Source organism: Sturnira hondurensis, unplaced genomic scaffold (genome assembly GCF_014824575.4).
Source record: "Sturnira hondurensis isolate 20B ecotype Veracruz unplaced genomic scaffold, ASM1482457v3 Scaffold0006829, whole genome shotgun sequence".
NCBI lineage: Eukaryota > Metazoa > Chordata > Mammalia > Chiroptera > Phyllostomidae > Sturnira > Sturnira hondurensis.
The window spans coordinates 206,181-233,397 of NW_028079460.1; the positions used below are offsets into that span (position 1 = coordinate 206,181).

Below are 27,217 nucleotides of genomic sequence, written 5' to 3' on the forward strand. Positions count from 1 at the left end.
TTAGAGATGCTTGAGGACAGATTGGGGACACTGGCTTTGGGAGAGAACTGAGAGAGCGCTGCCAGGATCCTTGTGCTGAGTCATCTATCATACTGCAGAAGCTGTCTTGCTAGCGCAAACCATCCCCCTCTGAGTGTAATCAGCCTGAAGGGAATCAATAGTCCCACCCACAGAAGTTACTCTGCCCCTCCCTGTGGTGCTTAAGTCTGATTGCTTCTTACAGAGTGACTGGATTAACAACTGAAGGAGTCAGTCACTTATGATGGATCCCTGTTAGTCTTGAACAGGCTGTCTAAGGCCAGACTGGTGTACCAGTGATATCACAGGAGACAGTTTCACAAAGAATAAAACTGTCCCTTGACAACATCATAGGAGACACAGTGGTCAGAGTAACTGTTAGTCAGCCCACTGATGAAAGGAACCATTAATGAACAACCCAACAACAATTAAAACCAGGAAGCCAACATAAACACACCATAAAGGGCATCCCAGGAGCATCAGGTTTAGGAGATCAAGGAGACTGCACCACTGAATTCCACAAGTATTCTACCATAGAAGTTCACACCACAAAGTCAAAGCAGATCAGTCTAAGAAGCAGAAAGAAACAAAAAGTGTCGCCCCTAAAATGGGTAGACAAAGAAAAAAACCCCAATTAAAAGGAAAGGAGGAATCCCCAGAAAGAGTGCTAAATAAAATACATAGGCAAGTAAAGTAACAGATATTGAGTTCAAAATAATGGTTATGAAGAAGCTCAATGTGCACAGTGAGAACTACAAAGAAATACAGGGAATCTGCTAGGAACTTACTATGAACTGCATCAGCATGAAAAAGCACATAGATATGAAGAATACAACTTCTACATTAAAGAACACAGTAAAAGGAATTGAAAGCAGGATGAATGAAGCAGCAGATTGAATAAGCAAGCCGGAGGACAATGTAGAAGAAAGTTTCCAGACAGAGCAAGAGAATGAAAAAAGACTGAAAAAGAATTAAGAGGGTTTACGGGAGCTGCCAAAAAAAATATGATATGTAATAATATCCATATAACAGGATTACTAGAAGGACAAGAAGAGAAACAAGGGACAGGTAATCTGTTTCAAAAAGTAATAACAGAAAACTCCCCTATCTTGATGAGAGGAAAAAATCATACAAGTCCAGGAAGCACAGAGGGTTCTAATCAAGATGAATCCAAAGAGGCACCCTACAAGACACATCATAATAAAAATGGGAAAAGTTAAAGAGAGAATATTAAAGATAGCAAGGGAGAAACAACTAGTAGCCCAAAAGGGAGGCCCATTAAGGCCATCACCTGATTTTTCAGCCGAAACTCAAGCTAGAAGGGAAAGGTAAGAAATGCTCCCAGTAATGAAAAGGAAAGGTCTGCAACCAAGACTATTCCACCCAGCGAGACTCATTTAAAATGGAAGGTGAAATAAGGAGTATCCCAGGCAACAACAACAAATACAAAAGGACTAAAAGAGCAGATTTCCAACAAACAAGCATTGTAAGAGATACTAAAACAACTTATTTAATAATAAGAAATAGCTCAGTGGGTTCAGCACAGACCTGTGAACCAAAGGGTCACCGATTTGATTCCCACTCAGAGCACATGCCTCGGTTGTGGGCTAGGTCCCCAGTAGGGGGTGTGTGAGAAGCAACCACACATTGATATTTCTCTCCTTCTTTCTCTTTCCCTTCTTCTCTAAAAATGAAAAAAAAATTATAACAAGAAATAGAGAGAGGTACATAAGTACAAAGGAGAAAATGGCAGTGAGTAAACACCTATTAGTAATGACCTTAAATTTAAATGGATTAAATGCTCCAGCCAAAAGACATAATGTAGCTGAATCAATAGGAAAACACAGTATGTTGTGCATAAGAGACCAACCTCACAACAAAAGATCTACACAGACTGAAGGTGAAGGGATGGAAAAAAATATTCCAAGCAAACAGACCTAAAAGAAATACTAGAGCACCAGTGTTTGATATCATACAAATCTGATTACAAAACAAAGTCTATGAAAGAAGAAAAAGGAAGACACTATATAATACTTTAGGTAATAATACATGAAGAAAATTAAAACTTCATAAACATATATGCACCCAACATAGGAGCACCAAAATATATAAAGATCTTGTGGGACTTAAAGAAAGATGTCGACAGCAACACAATCATTGTAGGGAATTTTAACACCCCATTGTCAACAATAGATATATCTCCCATGCAAAGACTCAACACAGATATGGTGGCATTAACAACACTCAATATCAAATGACTTAATTGATATATACAGAACATTTCACCCCAAAGAAGCAAAATAAGTATTTTTACAATGATAGATCACATGATAGGACAAAAAACAATTTTCAAATTAAAAAAAATAAAATCATATCAAGCATTTTCTTGGACTACAAGGGCCATTTTCATGGCCTAAAACTAGAAATTAACCTCAAGGAAAAAACTCAAAAACACTGAAATTTATGGAGATCCAGTGCATGCTATCATAATTCGGACGTAGGAGCATTTCACCAGGACCTCGTGAAATGCTCCTACATCCGAATTATAGGGGTATCAGAAAGGGAAGAGGAACAGCCACGAGTGGAAAACTTACTTGAACAAATAATAAAGGAGAAAATCCCCAATCTGGCAATGGAAATAGACTTCCAGGAAATCCAGGAAGCTCATAGAGTCCCAAAGAAGTTGGACCCAAGGAGGAACACACCAAGGCACATCATCATTACATTAGCCAAGATTAAAATGAAGGAGAGAATCCTAGAAGCAGCAAGAGATAAGGGGACAGTCACCTACAAAGGAGTACCCATCAGACTGTCAGCAGATTTCTCAAAAGAGACCTTACAGGCAAGAAGGGGCTGGAAACAAGTATTCCAAGTCATGAAATCCAAAGACCTACATCCAAGATTGCTCTATCCAGCAAAGCTTTCATTTAGATTGGAAGGGCAGATAAAGTGCTTCTCAGGTCAAATTCAAGGAGTTATCATCACCAAGCCCTTATTATATGAAATGTTAAAGGGACTTATATAAGAAAAAGAAGATGAAAAATAGGAACAGTGAAAGGACAGCAAACTCACAGTTATTAACAACCACACCTAAAACAAAAGCAAACCAAGAGGACAGCTAGATCAGGAGTGGAACCATAGAAATGAAGAACACATGAAGGGTTAGCAAGAGGGGAGTTGGGGGAGGAGAAGGGGGGAGAAGGTACAGAAAATAGCATAGACAGTAGGTGGAAAATAGATAGGGGGAGGGCAAGAATAATAGGGGAAATGTAGAATCTAAGGAACTTCAGACACGTCATAAACTAATGGGCAGAGAATGGTGGGGGAGGGAGTATGCAGGGTGGAGGGGAATGAATGGGGAGAATAGAACAACTGTAATCGTATAATGAATAAAATATATATATTTAAAAAAACATATAGAACCATAAACAACCCCCCATAGCCACAGCAATTTTGAAAAAGCAGAACAAAGTAGGAGGGATTACAGTATGTGATATAAAACTATATTACAAGGCCATTGTAATAAAACGTTTGGTACTGGCCTAAGAACAGACACATAGATCAATGAAACAGAATAGAGAGCCCAGAAGTAAACCAAAGTCTCTGGACAATGATTATTCTACAAAGAGGACAGGAGCATAAAATGCAGTAAAAATAGCCTCTTCAAGAAATGGTATTGGGAGATCTGGAGCTACATGCAAAATAATGAAACTCAAGATTTCCAGCCAAGATGGACACACAGGTAGAAATCCTTTGCTTCCTCATACAACCAAAAAAGGGATAACAACCAATCTAAAAATCAGTAAACAACTAGAAGTGCCAGAAAATCAGCTGCATGGAACTCCACCAACCAGGGAATTAAAGAAACAGTCAACAGACCACCCAGACCAGTAAGATAGGCTGATAGAGCGAACCCATGCCAAGGCAGCAGGCTATACAGGTAGGGCTGACTGATCGGGAAACTTAGACTCAGAGCTGACTGTGAACTACAGCAGGGATTGCCACAGTGGGAAAAACTCCCAGTCTCACACAAGGGTTCGTTGGAAAGGGGGGTAGAGCCGATTAGGTAAACTGTATTGTTCCCTCTTTGGCCCCTTCCCCACAAACAGTGCTAAAGCAAGGAGGTTGCCTTGCTGGGGTGAATACATAAGGCCCTGCCCCCTTATAATTTAATAGGTGCATGGAGACAAATAAATATGGCCCAAATGAAAGAATAGACCAAAACTCCAAAAAGAAAATTAGGCGATGAGGGGAAAGCCAACCTATCTGATGGAGAGTTCAAAATCCTGGTAATTCAAATGCTCACAAAACTGATGGAGCTGGGTCGAAAAATGAAAGAACAAATCAGGAATATCCAAATTGAAATAAAACAAAATATTCAGGGAACCAACAATGACAGGAAGGAAACCAGTACTCAAATAAATGATTTGGAACAAAAGGAAGAAATAAACATCCAAGCAGAACAGAGTAAAGAAACAAGAATTCAAGAATGAAGAAAGTCTTAGGAGCCTCTGGGACAAGTTTAAACATTGTAGTATCTGGATTTTAGGTGTGCTAGAAGGAGAAGGTCAAGAGCAAGAAATTGAAAACTTATTTGCACAAATAATGAAAGAATACATTCCCAATCTGGCAAAGGAAATAGCCTTCCAGGAAGCCCACAACGTCCCTAAGAAGTTGGACCCAAGGAGGAACACACCAAGATACATCATCAAATTACCCAAGATTAAAGATAGAGAATCTTAAAAGCAGTAAGAAGAAAGTTGAGAGGTACCTACAAAGGAGTGCCCATAAGACTATCAGCTGATTTCTCAATAAAATTCTTATGGGCTGGAAAGAAGTATTCCAAGTCATGGAAGGTGTAAGGACTTACATCCAAGATTACTCTATCCAACAAAGCTATTATTTAGAGTGGAAGAGAAGATAAAGTGCTTCCCAAATAAGGTCAAGTTAAAGGTGTTCAACGTCACCAAGCCCTTATTGTATGTAATGTTAAAGAGACTTATCTAAGAAATTCAAGATAAAAAATTATGAACAGTAAAATGACAACAAACTCACAACTCTCAACAAATGAACCTAGAAAAAAAACTATGAAAACAAAAATTAAGCTAACAACCAGAACAGGAACAGAATCAGAGAAGTGGACATAACATGGAGAGATTTCAGTGGGGAGGGGAAGGGGAGGCATGAGCAGAAAGTACAGAGAATAAGAAGCATAATAGGTAGGCAAAAAATAGACAAGAAACCAAGATGGTATAAGAATCAGAATTCAGAGTACTTATATGTACAACCCATGGACATGAACTAAGTGGAGGGAATGCTGGAGGGTTGATGGGTGTGGAGCAGAGGGGATATAAATGGTGGAAAATGGGGACAACTTTAATAACATTAAAATATACTTTTAAAAAAGAAAATGAAATTCAGTCACCTACTTAACACCATATGTAAAAATAAATAAACTCTAGATGGATAGAAGACTTAAATATAAGCCACAACACTATAAAAGTCCTGGTGGAAAACATGGGCAGTAAAATTTCAGCTATCCCACACAGCAGTATTTTCCCTGATACATTCTCTGTGGCAAAGAAAATACAGAAAGAATAAACAAGTGGGATTTCATCAAATTGAAAAGGTTTTTCACAGCTAAGGAAATCATCAAATTGAAAAAGAAACCAATTGTATGGAAAAACATACTTGCCAGTGATACCTCAGACAAGATTTTGATCTCCAAAATATATAAGGAATTCATATAAGTCAATACCAGGAAGATAAACAATCCAATTTAAAAATGGATAGAAGACTTGAACAGACATTTCTCCAAGGAAGACAAACAGAGGGTCTGTAGGCTTATGGAAGCATGCTCAGCAGCAGTAGCCAGCAGAGAGGTGCAAATTAAAACCATGGTGACATACCACCTCACACCAGTCAGAATGACCATCATTACAAATCAGCAGACAATAGTGGTGATTACACAGAGAAAAGGGAACCCTAGTGCACTGTTTGTGGGAATGCAGACAGATACAGCCACTGTGGAAAACAGTATGGAATTTTCTAAGAAAGCTAAAAATGAAACTGCCTTTTCACCCAGCTATTCCACTGCTAGCATTATACCCTAAGAGTTCTGAAACACCAATTCAAAAGAAACTATACACCCCTGGTTTCATAGCAGCATTATTTACATTAGCCAAGTTTTGGAAACAGCTTAAGGGCTCATCAGAAGATAAGTGGATCAAAAATACTGTGGTACATTTACACAATACAGTACTACTCAGCATAAATAAAAAAGGAATTCCTAATCTTGGTTATAGTGTGGAGGGAACTGGAGAGTATCATGCTAAATGAAATTAGTCAGATGGTGAAAGACAAGTGCCATATGATCTCAGCTATAAGTGGAACCTAATGGAACAGTGCAAACTAACACGCAAATTAAAGCCAAATGCATGTAAAACAAGGAACAGACTAACAAAGACCAGAGTGGGTGTGGGAGGGGGATGAGGGAAGAAAGAAGAAGGGCCTTTTTAAGGAACCAAGTATAAATGACCCATGGACATGGATAACAAGGTGTGGCAATTGATTGTGGGGAGGGCAGTGAGCGGGGAACATGAGAACAATGGAGGGGAAAATGGGGCATGTGTAATAACCCAACAATAAATAAACAAATGCTGATATGACAGTTGTCACAATACAATTCAACAAAATTATTTCCAAAGAAGTTAATGACAGGTAAGCCCTACTAGAGCCATTTTATGAAAATAACCAGAAGAATGTTTTGGCCAACCCAATACTTGCTGACTCTTTTAAATTTCTGCCCAAGTAACGTGTTTCTTCTCATTTTAATGCCAAAGCAAGTCATAAAGGTAACTCTTAAGTGGAAGTGGCATGAAATTATAATCCTATTGAGGGAAGGGGCAACAAAATATTTATGAATGATGATAGAGTGTATCACATTGGCATTTTAGGAAAATGCTAAAACATTACAGTATGGAGAATGTATTATGGCAAAAACAAATGCATGAAAACAGATAATTGCTTCAGGTTTGGATATGTTGAATTTGAATTGGCTTTGGTTTATTGAGGTCGAGATGTTGGGTGGCCATTTGGAAGCAGTCGTTTATAGTTTGAGAGACATAGTAGAGATACTGATCTAGAGGTACATACATAAATTTAAATCTGACAGTGAATGAAATTGCCCTAGGAGAAAATGTATTGAGAAGATGACAGGGATGAAGATATAAGAAATATTAGCATTTGAAAAGGAAGTGAAAGAAACGATGTAAGTGAATGACATAAAATTTTAAATAGATTTTTTAATAGAAAAATCAAAGAGTACATGTCTTAGGAGCTTCTTAATGTCAGGTGTCATAAAGAGGTCAGGAAAGATTTGGACAGAACGTGTTAAATGATTGAGTGATGATTTTTTTTAGAAAACTAGTTTGCACATGTAGAACTTGAGCAATTTAGTAACTAGAGGGAGAAAGAAGTTTGTTGCAATTTAGGTGGCATTGGAGTAACTTAGAGCTCTTTATTTTCAGCAATACAGTGGTAGATTAGATATACAGATCAAACCTCTTGGTACCTAAAACTAAAAATACTGGATAAAACATGGAAAATATTTCTTAAAACATTACTGAACTTTTAAGTAAGAAACTGAAACTTTCAGAAATCTTGATTGAACAGAAGTAAAGAGCATTAATTCTGATTGATATCTGCAAAGAGTTCCTGATCACAAGCTTACGCTCAATCTTTGTCTCTCATGCAGATTTGTATTGTCTGTGAGACTCAGAAAAACATTAATTAAAATTTCTTGTAGATTGGTAGTGCCCTTTTGCCTGGCAAATTTAATTTTTGTTTGAGATAAAGCTAAGATTTTTTGATCAGTATGTCCTCCATCTTGGTTGAACTTGCCTTTTTTTTATTTTAAAAATATTTAAATTACAACCATGGCTATAAATGGTTCAATGGATTGAGTGCCAGCCTGTGTACTAAAAGTTCACTAGTTCAATTTCCAGTCGGGGCACATGCCTGGGTTGTGTGACAGGTCCCTAGTAGGGGATGCACAAGAGGTAACCACACATGGATGTTTCTCTCCCTCTTTCTCCCTCCTTTTCCCTCTCTCTAAAAATAAAGAAAGAAAATCTTTAAAATGTTTTAATTTAGCCCTGGCTGGTGTAGCTCAGTGGATTGAGTGCGGGCCTGCGAACCAGAGGATCGCGGTTCGATTCCCAGCCAGGGCACATGCCTGGGTTGCAGGCTGGTTCCCTGCAGGCCAACTCCCAGCAGGGGACACATGAAAGGCAACCATACATTGATATTTCTCTCCTTCTCTCCTTCCTCTCTGAAGATAAATAAATAAAATCTTAAAAAAAAAATGTTTTAATTTAAGTTACTATGTAAAATTTGCTTCAGGTGTATTGCATAGGGATTAGATATTTATATAACTTAAGAAGTATTCACCCCGGGGGGTGGGATGGGATGGGAGTAATAGACAGAAAACTGTACTTGAAAAATAATTAAATAAAAAAAATTGAAAAAAAAATTAAATTCTACTGAATATAAACAAACAAAAAAAAAGAAGTATTCACCCCAATAAGATTTTTCCCAACTGGTACTGTACATAGTTATTACAATATTATTTATATTTCCTATACTGTGCTTTAAGATTCCACACATAAGTAAAATCATAGGGTATTTGTCTTTCTGTGTCTGACTTATTGCACTTAGCATAATACTGTCCCTATAACTCTGTCCATGTTGTCAGAAATGGTAAGATTTGATTCTTTTAATGTCTAAGTAAGATTCCATCGTAAATATGTACCACATCTTCTTTACCCAGTTTTCTATTAGTGGGTACTTTGGTTTCCTTCATATCTTGGATATAACACTGTATTGAACATAGGAATGCATATATTTTTTCAATATAATATTTGGATTTCATTAAATACCCAGAATTAGAATGGCTAGGTCATATTGTAGTTGTATTTGTAATTTTTTGAGGAACCTCCATATTGTTTTCCACATCTCCCAATTTACAATTCCAACAACCATGTACGAGAGTTATTTTTTCTCTACATCCTTGCCAGCACTTACTGTTTGTTGATATATTGGTGATAATCACTCTAATAAATATCTCATTGTGGATTTAATTTCTACCTGTCTCTGATGAATAGTGACATCGAGCATCTTTTCATGTGTTTTGGCCATTACTGCCTCATCTTTGAAGAATATCTATTGATGTCCTCTGCTCATTTTTTAATCAGATGTGTTCTTTTTATATTTTGATTATTAATCTCTTGTTGGATGTATCATTGGCAAATATCTTCTTTTATTTAGTAGATTGTTGTTTTATAGATGGTTTCCTTTGCTGTACAAAGTCTTTTTAGCTTGTTGTAGTCCATTTATTTTCTTTTGTTTCCCTTTCTCAAGGAGACTTACAAAAAAATAATACTAAAATCAGTGTCAAAGAGTTTATCGCCTATGTTTTTTTCCTAGGATTTTTATGGTTTTGTGTCTTAAATCTTAGTCCATTTTCAGTTTTGGGGGTGTACAACCTTTTGGCATCTCTGAGCCACATGAGAAGAAGAAAAGTTGTCTTGGACCACACATTAAATACACACACACTAGTGAAAGCTAATCAGCAAAAACAAAAGATTTTAAGTATATTTATGGTTTTGTGTTGGTCCACATTCATAGCCATCCTGGGCCACCTTGGCAAGAAATTGGTCTATCATGTCATCTATAAATAATGACAGTTTTACATCTTTCTTTCCAATTTGAATGCCTTTTATTTCTATTTCTTGTCTTATTTCTGTGGCTAGGATTTTCAATACCATATTAAATAAAAGTGATGAAACTGGACATTCTTGTCTTGTTCTTGATCTTAAGGAAAACACTTTTATCTTTTCACAGTTGAAAATGATGTTAGCTTTGGGTTTGTCATGTACTGCCTTTATTGTGTTGAGGTATATTTCCTATATTTCTCCTTTGCTGAGAGTTTTTATCATAAATGGGTGCTAGATTTCATGCAATATTTTTGTCTATACTAGTGATATGATATGATTTTTATCTTTCATTTTATGTATGTGGTATAGTATGCTAATTGATTTGCAAATACTAACCCCCTTTTTCATTTCAGGAATAAATTTCACATTATCAAGGTATATGATCTTTTTAACGTATTGTCGAATTTCATTTGCTCATATTTTTTCAGGGCATTTGCATCCATGTCTATCAGGGACATTGGCCTATAACTCTTTTTTTGTAATGTCTTTGTCCATTTTTGGAATCAGGGTAATGCTGCCTCATACAATGATCTTGGGAACCTTTCCTCCTGAAATTTTTGGAGAAGTTTTAGGACAAGTGTTAAATTTTTCTTTGACTGTTTGATAAAATTCATTTGTACAGTCATCAAATCCAGGATTTTTTGTTTTTGCGAGTTACTTTTTTATTTCATTAGTAGTTAGTCTGTTCACATGTACCATTTCTTCTTGATTCAGTTTTGAAAGATTGTGTGTTTCTAGGAATTTGCAGTTAAAGGTTTATCAGTTTTGCTTATCTTTTCGAAGAACCAGCCCTCAATGTCATTGATCTTTTGTATTATTTATTTAGACTTTATTTTGTTTATTTTCATTCCATTCTTTTTATTTTCTATCTTATATTCACTTCCAGCCATGTTTCTGATTCTTTTCCTAGTTCCTTTAGATGTAAAGTTAGATTGCTTGAAATGTTTCTTGTTTCTTGAGGTAGGTCTGTATTGCTATGAATTTCCCTCTTAGGACTACTTTTGCTGTGTTTCATAGATCTAGAGTTCTTGTGATTTCATTTTCATCTGTCTCAAGATATGTTCTGATATCATTTGGTTTCTAGTTTTATGACATTCTGGTTGGAGAAGATGCTTGATATGATTTTAATATTCTTAAATTTATTGAGACTTCTTTTGTGTCCTAAAACATCGTCTGCCTGGGAAAATGTGTTATGAGCACTTTAAAAGAATGTTGTATCTTGGTGCCTTGTGGTGATTTTTAAAAAAATACCAATTAAATTCATCTGGTCTAATGTGTCATTATTTGGGGCTGCAGTTTTCTTACTGATTTTCTTTTTGGAAGATGTATTTATTGATATCAATTAGGTGTTAGTCTCCTACTACAACTGCATTGCTGTCAAACTTGCTGTTTATGTCCACCAGTATTAGTTTGTGTCCAGCCCACAGCCAGCGGTCCATATGTAGCCCAGGATGGCTGTGTATGCAGCCCCACAGAAAATTGTAAATTGTAGACGTAAAACATTATTAGATTTTTTTCCCTTAGTGTTTGGGTATTTAATTCATGGCCCAAGACAACTCTTCTTCCACTGTGGCCCAGAGACACCAAAAGTTTTGACACCCTTTCCTTTATATATTAAAATGCTCCTGCCCTGGCTGGTGTAGCTCAGTGGATTGAGGATGGGCCTGCGAACCACACGATCACGGTTCGAGTCCCAGTCAGGGCACATGCCTGGGTTGCAGGCCAGTTCCCAGTTCCCAGTTCCCGGTTCCCGGTTCCCGGCAGGGGATGAATGAGAGGCAACCATACATTGATATTTCTCTCTCTCTCTCTCTCCTTCCCTTCCCCTCTAAGATAAATAAATAAAATATTTTTTAAAAATGCTCCTGTGTTGGGTGCATAAATCTTTTCAAGGGCTATAATCTTTTGTTGAATTGATCATTTATCATTATGTGATGTCTTTGTCTCTTTTCATAGCCTTTCTTTTAAAGTCTCTTTTGGACTAGAAACTTTATGATGTCATTCACTGATTCAGAAAATCTGGAGGAGGAGCAAGGATAAAGGAGGAGATGATTAAATTGTAAATATGGAGAATTTTAGAAATTATGAAACATGTAAAAGAATTAGAAAAAAGTTATATATACAATAGAGATTTATGAGCCATCGGAAGACGACAATTAAACGAAGTGCCAGAGAGTGTAGGGTTGAAGCCAGAAAAGGACTTGAACTAGAGAGGTTGAGAAACTATAGAGCATTTATTTTCAGTTTTTCTATTTATTGATTTTGAAGGAGAGACAGAAACATCAATTTATTGGAGTTGCAAGTAGTTGGAAGATAATGGAAGTGTATTATCAGGAACAGTGGAGACAGAATATATTTTTTTATTTCTTTTTTTAAATATATTTTATTGATTATACCATTACAGTTGTTCTATTCCCCCCTTCATTCCCCTCCACCCGCACCCTCCCTCCCCCACCATTCTCCCCCCCTTAGTTTATAACCACGTGTCTCAAGTTCTTTGGATTCTATATTTCCCCCACTATTCTCGCCCTCCCCCCTATCTATTTTCTACCTACCCTCTATGCTATTTTCTGTGCCTTCTCCCCCCTTCTCCCCCTCCCACCCCCTTATTTCTAAGCCTCCATGTTTTCTTCATTTCTATGGTTCCACTCCTGATCTAGCTGTCCTCTTGGTTTGCTTTTGTTTTAGGTGTGGTTGTTAATAACTGTGTGTTTGCTGTCCTTTCACTGTTCATATTTTTCATCTTCTTTTTCTTAGATAAGTCCCTTTAGCATTTCATATAATAAGGGCTTGGTGATGATGAACTCTTTGAACTTGACCTTATCTGAGAAGCACTTTATCTGTCCTTCCATTCTAAATGAAAGTTTTGCTGGATAAAGCAATCTTGGCTGTAGGTCTTTGGATTTCATGACTTGGAATACTTCTTTCCAGCCCCTTCTTGCCTGTAAGGTCTCTTTTGAGAAATCCGCTGACAGTCTGATGGGTACTCCTTTGTAGGTGACTGTCCCCTTATCCCTTGCTGCTTCTAGGATTCTCTCCTTCATTTTGGTCTTGGCTAATGTAATTATGATGTGCCTTGGTGTGTTCCTTCTTGGGTCCAACTTCTTTGGCACTCTCTGAGCTTCCTGGATTTCCTGGAAGTCTATTTCCTTTGCCAGACTGGGGAAGTTCTCCTTTATTATTTGTTCAAATACGTTTTCCACTCGTGGCTGTTTCTTTCCCCCTTCTGGTACCCCTATAATTCGGATGTTGGAACGTTTAAAGATGTCCTGGAGGTTCCTAAGCCTCTCCTCATTTTTTTGAATTCTCATTTCTTCCTTCCTTTCTGGTGGGATGTTTTGTTCTTCCTTCTGATCCATTCCATTGATTTGAGTGCCCGTTTCCTTTCCATCACTATTGGTTTCCTGTGCATCTCCCTTCATTTCAATTAGTTTAGCCTTCATATGTTCCTCTAATTTGTGACTTTGTTCCTCTAATTTGTGACTATAATCTACCAGTTCTGTCAGCATCCTGATAAATAGTGTCCTGAATTGTGCTTCTGAGAGGCTGGCAATTTCTTGGTCGCTTAGAGTTATTGGCTCTCGGACTTTGAGTTCTTCTCGCGCCATCTTTCGGGTTCTTCGTGCCTGTTCCATAGCAGGATCACAGCCCTAAAGTGTTCACTAGAACAGGGCAACTAAGTCGCTGTGCTGTGACGTTGTATGTGGGGGCGGGGTCAAAGAGCGACAGTGGCTCTCACTGGTATTGCAGGGCAACTAAGTCGCTGGGTTGTGACGCTGTATGTGGGGGCGGGGTCAAAGAGGGACTATGGCGTCCTGTCTGCCGCCTTCCGCCACGGCCCTCACTGGTGCTGCAGTTGCTGCCGTCACCGGGCCCAGATGTTTCGTCCCACTGCTCGCGAGTGTGCCACCGCCGTCAGTCCTCACCCCCTGGGGCCTGCGTGGTCTGTCTCACTGTGCGCGAATATGCGCCCGCAGTCTGCCCCGCACCCCAACTGGTTCCTGTCTGCCTGCGCGCCTGGGTCGGGGGCCCTGTCCTGCCCAACCCTGCTCGCTGCTGGCTCCGCCCCTCTTACCGTCCCATTGAACGGTTAGATGTAGTCGGACTTTCGTATAATTCAATTTTCTGTCCTTTGGTTGTGTCTTTGTTTCTCAAAATCTTTGTTGTATTCAAACTTGGTTGTGGGAGAAGGCACAATGTTTCCACCTATGCCTCCATCTTGGCGGAAGTCGAGACAGAATATTTTTAAGGTCAACACCATTTAAAATATTATCATTTTCACTTATAATCATGTAATGTACATGTATAGAGAAAAATGAATTCTGTGGGCGCAGCAGATTATTACAGACAGGGAAGCAATCAGAAAAAAAAGTTACCTTGAGGGAAAACATGGAACTGCATTTCATGCCTGTCTCCATAAAATGGGGAAGGAGAAAGATCTTACAATTACAGGTAATGTAGAAAATTATCTTAGGTCATTCTGTCTCAACTTCAGGAACTTCTGATGATCCAGATCTTGTCCAGGTCTGGTGTAGGCATGATTTTAAATAATAGTAATATAAAATATAGCTGAGAGTTTTAAATTTTGAAAATACTGCATTTAAAGAATACTTTTAGATTTATTTATGAAGTTATTGGTAATTTGATAAAATTTCTGTGTAGTCAGATACAATTCCGAATCTCGAATGCCTAGAGTTTATAAAAGAGTGTCTAGAACAGTATATTTTACAGTCATGTAGATAAGAAATTCATTGATTAACTTTGGAAAGTTATAACATGATCCTTAGTAGTAAACCACGCATTTTGGGAAATGGCCCATTATAATCTGAGTTTTATAATGTTGTAAAACTAATAGAGCTTACCAGAGGAAGTTGAGCATTTCCCACATTAATTATAGTTATAAAAAGTTGCTGAGTAGTATCTGAAGAAACAAAGATGACCACATATTGGGCCAGTAAGATAACAAGATTTATCTAAGAGCACTTATTTCTAATCTTGCTATCAATGTGTATTCTTTCTATACCTGTTTATACAGATTTGTTTATTCTAATTTTAAAGCTTTGCCTAAGAAGAGAGTTTCATTTCTATACCTTTGCACTTAAAACATTGTCAGAAAAAAAGCTCTGACCTAGCAATATCATCTATATTTAAAGTTTAGATCTTTATCCAGGATCCAAGATTGCTTTGACTATCAAGTCCTTTAACTGGATCTTCATTTTTGAAGAAATTAACTCTTATTTTCATCCCAGAGAGTAAGAATCGTTGTTTTGTTTTAATTCATTTTAATATCATTAGGGAAATATGGGTCAATTTTGAATTTATTATGGTTACTGTAATGTACCTTACTTAGGAAAGTGAGCTCTTGACCAGTTTGTGAAAGACAAATGCATATGGTATTATGATGTTTCATTTTGCTGTCAAAAATAAAGCAATATTCCTTTTCTTTTATCCAGTGTAAAAAGTTATTTCAATAACTAGCTGTGTTTAATTTATATCTATATGTGATTTGTCTTATTATTTAGTGAATGGAGTTCCCTCTCGAAGTCCAAGATTGGTTTCTTCTGGGGACGACTCTGTGGATAGTCTGCTGCAGCGAATGGTACAACATGAAAATCAAGAGCCTCTGGAGAAAAACATTGATGCTGTGATTGCATCTGCCTCTGTGCCACCTTCTTCCAGTCCAGGCCATAACCACAGCAAGGAACGATCCCTGGGAAAGCCAGACAGCCTTCTAGTGCCTGCAGTACCCAGTGACTCTTGTAGTAACAGCATCTCACTCCTTTCTGAAAAGTTGCCAAGCAGCTGTTCCTCTCATCATATCAAGAGAAGTGTAGTAGAAGCTATGCAGCGCCAAGCTCGGAAAATGTGCAATTATGACAAAATCTTGGCCACCAAGAAAAACCTGGATCATGTAAATAAAATTTTAAAAGCCAAAAAACTTCAAAGACAGGCCAGGACAGGAAATAACTTTGTGAAACGTAGACCAGGTCGACCTCGGAAATGTCCCCTCCAGGCTGTGGTATCAATGCAAACATTTCAAACTACCCAGTTTGTCAGCCCAAAATTGAATGAAGGTGAAGAAGAAGCAGCACTACACCTTGGTCCTGATACAGTTCAAGATGTCATTGAAGCTGTTGTTCAGAGTGTGAACCTGAATTCCGACCATAAGAAGGGATTGAAGAGGAAAAGTTGGCTTTTGGAAGAACAGGCCAAGAAAAAGCAGAAGCCTTTCTCAGAACAAGAACAAGAGAATACCAAAAGGTAATTCCTTGTTTAACATTTTATCTGAGTAGAGGGAAGTAGCTTTTATGAAAAGGTAACATATCTATGCCACTGCATAATTCAGTTAACCTGAAAACTTTTTATTATGTAAGACTCGTTCTTCTGTGTTCTAATTAAAAGTGCTCTTACTCGTGGCTGTCCAAAATTATAAGTACATACAAAGCAAAATTTTAATGATCCATTTCAAGTCCGTCACTTCACAGATGAAAAAAATCAAGGTCCAGAGAGATTATGTATGTATTTTATCCAGTGTATAGCTATGTGAGTGGAATTACTTTTATTATCACATCATTTTATCTTTATGGTGCTCTAATCTTTTTATCCTATCACCAAATACATTTTATTTTATTTATTTTTAAAGATTTTATTAGGAAGGGAAGGAGAGAAATACCAGTGTATGGTTGCTTCTCGTGTGTTCCCTGCTGGGAACTGGTCTGCAACCCAGGCATGTGCCCTGACTGGGAATCAAACGTCGATCGTGTGGTTCACAGGCCTGTGCTCAATCCACTGAGCTACAACACCCAGAGCCACCAAATACAGTTTAAATCTTCATGCATGTTAGATTTATTTTCTTGAATTTCCTTGTATAGTTTTACTTTTTTGTAAAAGTTATAGAGCTGAAAGCCAAAAATCACAAAAAGAAAAGACCATTTAATCCTTTTTTTATATATCCAATCATTGCTTTCCCTGAAGGTTTATTTGATACATTTAAATGAATAAATATAATATTCACTGTTTGCAAATAGCTTTAGCTTTACTAAGTACAGCATGCTCAGTCTCACTAACATTGTAATCCTTGTTCACAATTAGAGAAATACAAGTTAAAACTGCTAGATACATTTTAAGTCTTTCAACATATATTGTCCAATAGCCCTCTTGAATGTCATACCTGTTTATACTTTTACTATCATACAGTAATAGTTGTATACTATTTACTTAACCTTATCTACCCTAAAATGTATCCTTTTATTTTAATCTTTACCAGTCTGATATAGGTGAAATACACTTCCAAAATGTTACTTCCTACATGTTTCAATTTGTACTTATTTGTGTATTTGGAGATTAGAATTTGTTTATGTTCCTTACCTTTTTTAATTTTTTTATTTTTAAGTGATCATACAGTCAAAATATTAACTCTTCATGTTCGTTCTTTGACATTTAGTTTTATTTATATTTTCTTGCCATATATATCCTTTTATACCTTTTCTTATGCATTTATAAATATGTGCATATGCAAATCTTATTTTAAGTACTTAGTAATAAACTGTACTTCATTTTGTAGCTTAACTTTTTCTCCTCTTGTATCACAGACATCTTGTCATTGGTAACATGAATTATACTATTCCATGCTATGAATATATTATAATTTATTTACTCTTCTTTGATGGATTACATATTACTTTTTTACATTTAGGACCTTAAATCAATTACAGTTTATCTTGTTTAATATTTTACTTGTTTATTTTTAAAGAGAGGGAAGGGAGAAGGGAGAAAAACTTCGATATGCAAGAGAAACATCAATTTATTGCCTCTCATATACCCCCAACTGGGGACCTGGTCCAAAACCCAGGCACATTCCCTGACTGGGAATTTAACCAGCACTTTTTGATCAATGGGCCACTGTTTAGTCCACTGGGCTGCAACAGCCAGGTCAGTTGAAATTTACTTACATGTAAGGTATGAATTAATACTGTGTTTATGGTCAGTCATTATCAAGGTTGCAGATTTGTAAGCATGGCTATTTTTATGTTGTATGCATTTATATTTATATTCCGGGAGGATTTTAGTAAAGTGGTTTTTGTATTGTTTCATTTTTTCTTTTCTTTTTTGGAAAGGCAAAAGAAAGATGTAATTTATTTTTTAAATATTTTATTTATTTATTTTTAGAGAGAGGGGAAGGGAAGGAGAAAGAGTGAGAGGGAAATACCAGTGTGTGATTGCCTCTCATGTGTCCCCTACTGGGGACCTGGCCTGCAACCCAGGCATGTGCCCTGACTGTAAATCGATCCAGTGACCCTTTGCTTCACAGGCCCGTGCTCAATCCATTGAGCTATAACAGCCAGGGCAGAAAGATATAATTTAAAAAGAGACTTAATGTTTTTGATTTTTAAATGATGGTCTTATGACTTTTTATTATTTTATCTTTTCCCCTCTTATCTGAAATGATACCTTTTTCATATACTAAGTTCTTAATGTATATTTGCCTCTTAAGGTCTTTTAAAATATATATAAATATATATATATATATTTTAAGGTTTTATTTATTTATTTTTAGAGGGGAAGATAAGGAGAGAGGGAGAGAAATATCAGTGTATGGTTGCCTCTCATGCATCCCCTGCTGGGAACTGGCCTGCAACCCAGGCATGTGCCCTGACTGGGAATCGAACCTCGATTGTGTGGTTCGCAGGCCTGTGCTCAATCCACTGACCTACACCAGCCAGGGCTAAATATTTTTGTATGTTATTCCCATAAATCTGTTTTGGAGTTAGTGTTATTCATTTATAATCACTGATGTTTTAAAATCACTGTACAGACAGAATTATTTGTGCCTTAACTATACTAAGAAACTGACAGTTTATGGCATCTTTTTTTTTTTTAGTTTATGACATCTTGATGGTTCACTTTAGGAAGGGTCACCTTAGAAATGTGCTTCAATGAGAAAGGGCTTCATTTCATGTTAAGCCTTTGTATTCCAAATATTCTAGTGTCATTGTCAGCAATATTAATGTCTTATTATCCACAATACTGTATTCTAAAATTTAATGAGAATATGAAGAGAAGGTTGGGATATGACACAGTGAGTTCCCAGAGACAAGTTTTTTACCTTTTTCTAACTGGTACCTATTACAGTATTTGATATGGGCCAGGAATTTGTTCATTTATTTATTCATTCAGTAAGTATTGCAAAATTATTTATTCCATGTGCTGAGAATAGATACAACATAAGCAAATATAGATACATTCCCCTTCCTCATGGATCTTACAGTCTAAGTGCTATTATGAAGAGTTACTTAGGGGTATGAAGATATATCAGACACAAAATTGACTTCTCCTATAGAAGTAATGATTAAGTTAAAATCTGAAGAATAGACACTATCTGTTATTTAAAGGAAAAAAGCTAGAGCAAACATTATAGGTCGATGAGTGTGAAAATGCATGGAAGGTTCAGAAAAGTTGAAAAAAGCTATTCTTGCCAAAACACAGAGTACAGTAGAGTATTATGGTATTCAAAGAATCTAGAGAAAGGGGTGTGGGGACCAGTTTATGCAGAAGGTCTTGTATGCCATGTTAAAGAGTTCTTTGTCACTATTGGTGATTCGTAACAAACCAGAATAAAAGGAATAGTATAATGGTTATGATCTGAGTTCTAGACTGGGTTCAACTTCTGATTCTTAAAGAAAAAAAGATAAGTTTTAAAAACTTAGGTAAATTATAATAAAATTTTATTATAATAAAACTATTTAGAACTTAATACTATGCTACATATTGAAACATGGGTTGTATCTAAACCAGTCCCTAGAGGGAGATTTCATAGACTTTAATTCTTATATAATCTTTTAAAATGTTAAGAAGAAGGACTTCCGGCCAAGATGGAGGCATAGGTGGAAACACTGTGCCTCCTCGCACAACTAAGTTTAAGACAACAAAGTTTTATTAACCAAAACGCAGACACAACACAGAAAATTGAACTGTACGGAAGTCCGAAAACAATGGTAAGAGGGGCAGAGTCAGCAGCAGAGTGGGGTCGGACAGGAAAGATCGGCCAGACTGACCCAGTGGCAGCTGTTGGCAGAACCCAGGCATGGGTTTGGAACGGGTGGACCCAGTGAGGGTGCAGGTTAGCTGGCAGACCGTGGTCACACATTTAAGCGCAGATAAAAGAAGCGAAGAGGCGAACAGTGAGACAGGCTGCTCAGGTCATGGCCCCAGCGCCAGGAATTAGAGCCTGAGGGCACCAATTGGAAAGACTTTTGGGGTCAAGGTGCCAGAAGAGTTTGTTGGAGAGACCCACAGGTCCTGGAGAGTACACAAGCCCACACACCCAGGAACCAGCACCAGAAGGGCCCAATTTGTTTGTGGGAAGCAACAGCGGGAACCAAAACCCAAGAGAGAGCAGGAAAAAAACACTATTGCCCCTCTCTGACCTCACCCCCACATACAGCATCACAACCCAGCGACCTGGATTGCCCCGCCCTGGTGAACACCTAAGGCTCCGCTCCTCATACATAGCAGGTGCAAACAGACCAAAATATTATGGCTCAAGAACAGCTCAAAGCCCCAGAGCCTATCTAAGTGACCAAGAAATAGCCAACCTTTCAGATGCACTGTTCAAAACACTGGTAATCAGGATGGTCACAGAATTGATTGATTTTAGCCACAAATTAGAGGAACAAATGAAGGCTAAACTGATTGAAATGAAGGGAAATGCACAGGAAACCAATAGTGATGGAAAGGAAACTGGGACTCAGATCAAGGGAGTGGACCAGAAGGAAGAAGGAAACAACCAAACAGAAAAGAATGAAGAAACAGGAATTTTTAAAAAAATGAGGAGAGGCTTAGGAACCTCCAGGACATTTTTAAACCTTCCAACATCCGAATTATAGGGGTACCAGAAGGGGAAAAGAAACAGCCATGAGTGGAAAACGTATTTGAACAAATAATAAAAGAGAACTTCCCTAGTCTGGCAAAGGAAATAGACTCCCAGGAAATCCAGGAAGCTCAGAGAGTCCCAAAGAAGTTGGACCCAAGAAGGAACACACCAAGGCACATCATAATTACATTAGCCAAGACCAAAATGAAGGAGAGAATTCTAGAAGCAGCAAGAGATAAGGGGACAGTCACGTACAAAGGAGTGCCGCCCATCAGACTGTCAGCTGATTTCTCAAAAGAGACCTTACAGGCAAGAACGGACTACAAAGAAGTATTCCAAGTCATGAAATCCAAAGACCTACAACCAAGATTGCTCTGTCCAGCAAAGCTTTCATTTAGAATGGAAGGGCAGATAAAGTGCTTCTCAGATAAGGTCAAATTCAAGGAGTTCCTCATGACCAAGCCCTTATTATATGAAATGTTAAAGGGACTTATATAAGAAAAAGAAGATAAAAAATATTAACAGTGAAAGGACAGCAAACTCACAGTTATTAACATCCATGCCTAAAACAAAAGCAAACTAAGAAGACATCTAGATCGGGAGTGGAACCATAGAAATGGATATCTATGGAGGGTTAGCAGCATTGAGGTTTAGCAATAGGGGAGTGGGAGGAGGAGAAGGGGGAAGAAGGTACAGAGAATAAGTAGCATAGAGGGTGGGTAGAAAATAGGGGGAAGGGCAAGAATAGTAGGGGAAATATAGAATCTAAATTACTTGTGACACATGGACATAAACAAAAGGGGGAGAATGGGGGGGGAGGGGTGTGCAGGGTGGAGGTGAATGAAGGGGGGGAATGGGACAACTGTAATGGCACAATCAATAAAATATATATTTTAAAAAATCAGTAAAGCAAGAGAATAAGCCTCAAAATGTAAAGAAAAGAAATAGAACATATACACTGAATTAACAAAATAATGGTAAGATACAACAGAATCACTGAAGAACAGAGTTTGTTGAAAACTAATAAAATATACAATCTTCTGGTAAGATTAATCAATGCCAAAAGAGAAAGTCAATAATAAAGTAAGGAATTTTAAAAGGAGATCTGTATATGAGAGATTAAAAAGTGACTACTGTAAGAACTTTATGCCCGAAATATTGGAACCACCTCTAGAAAACATTATGTAAATTGAGCCCATAATTTAAGATTGTGCCACAAAGCAATCACCAGGACCAGACAGTTCGAAAGACATTTCTGCCACACTTTACAGAAAAAGATCATTCCAGACTTCCAGTCAAGATAGTAGCATATGTAAACATGTCTCGCCTCCTCACAACCACATCAAAATTACAACTAAAATATATAACAACCGTTACTCAGAACCGTCAGAAATTAGTTGACTAGGAGTCTGACATCTATCGACTTAAACCACATTGATCCATATGGTTAGGAGGGACAGACACAGAACAGGCTGGACCCATATCCATGTGTGGTGGATAAAATGCAGGAGGGATACTTTCGGAGCAAGCAGTCCCAGCCCCACACTAGACCCCCAGCCCAGGTTTCCAGTGCAAGAAAAATGACTCCCCATAACTTCTTGCTGCAAAAATCAGTGGGGATTGAGTCATTTTTATAATGGAATAAACTTCTGGAGTCCCAGGCAGTTTTCCTTGAAGAACCCACACACGAACTTACTCAGACTTACTCCCTGTGAGCACCAGCACCAGGATAGCAGCTTGAAAGTCACCACAGGCATACGGGGAGGGACTGAAGTGTCTACCATCAAGATGAGCATTGGAGGACAGCTTTCTCACAGATATATATATAGGTGGGCAGAGGCAGTTGTTCCTTTTCTGAGCCCTCCCCCAACAGAGCCACATAGCCCACCCAAACTGTTAATGATGACTTTTCAATATGAAAATGTCTGGTCTTGGCTCATGCTTCAGAGATTCCTAAATCCTCTCAAATAAGCAACAGCTGGCCTCAGTGAATCCCCATCCCCCATACCCCTTGCTAAGTAACTCCAGGCCCAGCACTAGCAGCAGGCAGCCTAGATTCACAGATTGGCTTTTCCTGGGAATCTCAATCCCAGCACAAGGAGCAGCCATCTCATATGGCTTTATATCTCATATAGGGTGGCCCCAGGCAAAGCAGGTCGGGGCTGACCCTGGCCTTCACCACCTGTGAAACCTGAGAGCCTGTGCACCCAGTGTACAGCTATAGTCCACACAGGAGCACCATCACCCTGCCCCTGCACAGTTGCTTAGTGGAGGACAAAGAGTAGTGATCAGTGGTCACAGCCAGTCCTTGCAGCTGACTGGCTTTTGTTAGCCCCCTCCTTTTGACCTGCCAGCTCCTGTTAAGACTCAACTATCAGACAGTTGTATTCAGCCAACACGAAGGATGCACCTCAAGTACACGACTTAGGTAATAGGGGAGGCTGTGCAACTGAACCCATCAGGACATCTACTACATTAGTCCAGACTTTTAGGGTAACCACATCTTTACCTTTTTTTATACCATTTAAATATGTAAGCATAAACAATATAGTTCAGTTTATCCTTCCTGAACATCATTGAACTGGAATTTACAAAACATAAACTTTTGTTGGGTCTAACTGTTTTTGCTCAACATGTAAATGTAAACATCATTGTTGTTGCATGTTGTTGTAGTTAACTTTGTTTTATTACTGTGTAGTAATCCATTATGTGTATATAGTACAGGTTTTCCATTTTACTGTTGGGTTATCTCTAAGATTTACTGTTGAGGCTATTATCCCAAAATGCTGCTCTTAATATTCTTCTAATGTCTGCTGATGATATATATGGGCACTAATCCCTAAGGTATATACCTAGGAATGGAATTAACTTAAGAAGGTAATAGGTTTGTTCCAAGACAATTTTAATATGTGATATATTAAGCTAGTATGGAACAACTGAGTTGGTAAGAGAAACAGATCCATGCATGTATGCAGGGTTGCTGTATGACAGAGTTGCTATATTGACCCTGAATACCAGTAGGGAAAGGAAACAACATTTGATAAATTGTGCCCCAAAAGTTGGTATTGCATAGGAATGGGAATGAAATTAGATTCTGACTTCTCCACATACAAAAACTGATAACCAATTGATTAAACACATAAATATAAAAAACAAAACTTTAAACTTTTATTTCTTGATTTTTTTTTAGGAGAGGGGAAGGGAAGAGGAGAGAGGAATATAGATGTGCGAGATTTATCAATCAGTTGCTTGTCACAGGCTGCTGCCTGGGTACCTGGCTGGCAGCTCAGACATGTGCCCTGACTGGGAATTGAACTGGCAACCCTTTGTTTCTTGGTCTGTCGGTCAGTCCACTGAGCAACACCACCCAAGGCAGAAAAACTTCATAGTATTACTGTCAGAAAGGATTTTCTAAACAAGATATCAAAAGCAGTAACCATGTAGGTAAAAATTGATATACAGGGTTATATTAAAACTAAGAATTTCTGTTAATCACACATCATGACAAACATAGGAAGACTTTCTACAAAGTGGGAGAGTAAATTTGTGACACTGATGATGTATGCATTTTTGATATCCAGAATGTGTAACAACAAAAAAAAAGATATAAATCAATACTATATAATCTAGCAATTACCTTTTAGATAGCTTAGAAAAACTCCTGCATAAAGGGCACTAGAAAAGAGTTTGTAAAGGTAGCAAGATTGGTTATAATGTATAGAAAAAGGAAACATAGATTAACAGAAAAAGGAGTAAGTATATTGTAGTTTTTCATACAATGGAATGTGATACGGTATTAGAAATTAATTATAGCTGACATGCAATAATTGCTCATAGTGTTAGAAACATAATATTAAATGAAAGAATCAAGTCCCTAAATATATAGTTGCTGATATTTACTTTAGAAAAGCACAGAAACTGAAAGTATTATATTGGTATAGATAAATATATCATAAATCATATTTTTAAATGGCTTATCTCTTCCTCTTTTTTCCCCTTGAAAAGTTCAAGTCCTAAATCATACAGAGTATGGAAGTCACAGTGATCCTGAGCTGGGTTTTGAAGCCTTAATGGGGTGAGGGTGTTGGGATATGGCATGAGAGGGAGAGAATATAAACCCGGTCTATGATGTTACAGCCCAAGTAGGATGAGAAGGATGCTCCTATGAACAGTGTCTTTGGGGTGTCAGGGCCAACAAGTTTAGGAAGGTTTCAGTTCAGATCTCAGTAGAAATTTCTAAAAGTCTGTGAGTAGGCATTTGCATTTCTTATAAGCCTCCAAGTTGATTCTGATGTATATGGTCTACAGGTGGCACTTGGTGAATTTATATATGTAGGGGATAACCAGGAAAGCAGAAAGTATTTTTTTATTGCAGGGAGAAAGGAGCATAAGATAAGGCACAGAAGTAGAAGTTGAATTTGGCTGGTAAGGAGAACAGTAAAAAAATAATAATAAATGATTAAGTAAGTAAATAAATAGTAAATAGATTTCATGACCAAGTAGGTTATGCAAGACTTGGTCACTATGCAAAAATTAACTAGTGTAATCTGTTACATCAATATGCTAAAGAATAAACTCACGGTCATATCAATAAATGCAGAAAATGAATTTGACAAAATCATGATAAAAATTCCTAGAAATCTAGGAATAGGTAGAAATTATCTCAACATAATAAAGACCACGTAGAAAAACTCACAGCTAACGAACATTAATGGTAAAAGACTGAGAGCTTTTCCCCTAACATCAGGAACAAGGAAAGGATGCCCCTTTTGCCACTTCAATTCAACATACTATTGAAATTCCTAACCAGAGCAATTAAGCTGAAATGAAAAAAAGTAAAAGGCATTCAAATTATAAAGGAAAAGTCAAATTAGCTCTGTTCCCAAATGCCAAAGTCTTCTATTTGAAAAACCCTAAAGATTACACACACACACGCGTACACACACACACACACACACACACAAACCTGCTGAAGCTATTAAACTAATTTAGTAAAGTTGAGAGGCAAAATCACCTTACAAAAAATCTGTTGCATTTCTATACACTGCTTTTCAAAAAGAAAATAGGAAAACAATTCCAGTTATGTAACATCAAAAAGAATAAACTTAAGATGGCGAAAGACTTCATTGAAAACTTATAAAACACTGTTGAACAAAATTAAAGAAGACGTATAAATAAATGGGAAGACAGCCTGTGTTTATGGATTAGAAAATTTAATGTTAATGTATCAGTACTACCCAAAGCAAACTACAGATTTCTACCAAAATCCCAATGATAATTCTTGCAGAAGTAGAAAAATCCATCTTAATATTCATAAAGAATTTCAGGGAATACCAAATAACCAAAACAATCTTGACAAAGAACAAATTTGGAGGACTCACACTTTCTCTACATTTTAGCACAGGCTGGTACCTTAACTGTTATGTTGAATATAAGTGATAAGAGTAAACATTTGCTTTATCTTTGATGTTAGGTACAGTGTGTTGTCTTTCACATTAAATATGAAGCCAAAAGGAAATCTGGGAAATTGCCTACAATATCATTGCTTAAGTCCCAGGTCACTAGCCAATCTGTTTGCTTATGTTTATGTTATGTATAATTTCCAGGATATTTAGTTGTACTCAGGGGGAGGATAGGTAGAAGTGTCTATTACATCTTTGCCTGGAACTGGTATCACCTTAATTTTTAAAGATGTTTTTTCTTTATTTAGAATTCTTAATGAATTTAGAGTCCGTCTCCCCCTCACTCCCTCTCCTTTTTAGCACTATAGTTGTTAGTTCATTGCCTTCCGGCTTGTATTGTTTCATAAGTGAAATCTGCACTCATTCTTATTTGTATACTCCTGTTTATATCGTATATTTTGTCTTCTAGCCTCTTTTATTTTCTCCATCAAATAGTTTTCAGCAAGTGTATTATGATGCAGTATGATTTGCCATGTTTTATTTGAATTTATATTTCTTATGGTTTGTTTAGCTTTTTAGAACTTTGATTTTATACTTTTTATCATATTTGGAAAATTTTTATCATTACTCTGTAAGTTTTTTTCTCATTGGGAATTTGTTTACATTGTGAGTGTCACATTATTGTTTTTCTGGTTTTTGTTCTTTCCTTAGTGTTTAATTTATTTTGTCAGGCTGTTAAGTTACTTGTAGATCACCTTAGATCCTTTTGAAAATAGTTTTAAAGCTTTATTAGGGCCAGCATTTAGTCCAGGGAGAGTTGAGACCTATAAAAATGGGTAATGTTACCCTCTGGGATATCTATTTAATGTTCCTGATATTGGACAGTATCTTTCTACTCTGCCTAGTGGAATCTGAGTATCTACCATCATCTGTGAGCCTCTGAGGATTGTTCAGGTTGTTTTACTCTGGTAGTTTTTTGTCCAGCCTTACAGAATTTTACCCTGCACATGCATAACTTAGTATTTAGCAGTATACTAAAGGAGACCCATACACAGATTTTTAGAGTTAATTTTTCTCCATAACTTTGTTCAACACTTGGCCCCACAGATTTCAGGTACCTTAACCTCTCTGTACTCTGACTGATCTCT

General features: G+C 37.3%; 1 protein-coding gene across 1 annotated transcript in view; it reads left to right on the plus strand.

The window, feature by feature from the left end:
- The window catches only part of ASH1L (ASH1 like histone lysine methyltransferase), a 233,916-nt gene that overhangs the window by 100,247 nt on the left and 106,452 nt on the right, over nucleotides 1-27,217 (plus strand). The window contains exon 5 of the mRNA XM_037050750.1: nucleotides 15,317-16,055. Within this exon, the coding sequence (XP_036906645.1) occupies nucleotides 15,317-16,055 (739 nt within the window). The remainder of the gene's footprint in view (nucleotides 1-15,316; nucleotides 16,056-27,217) is intronic.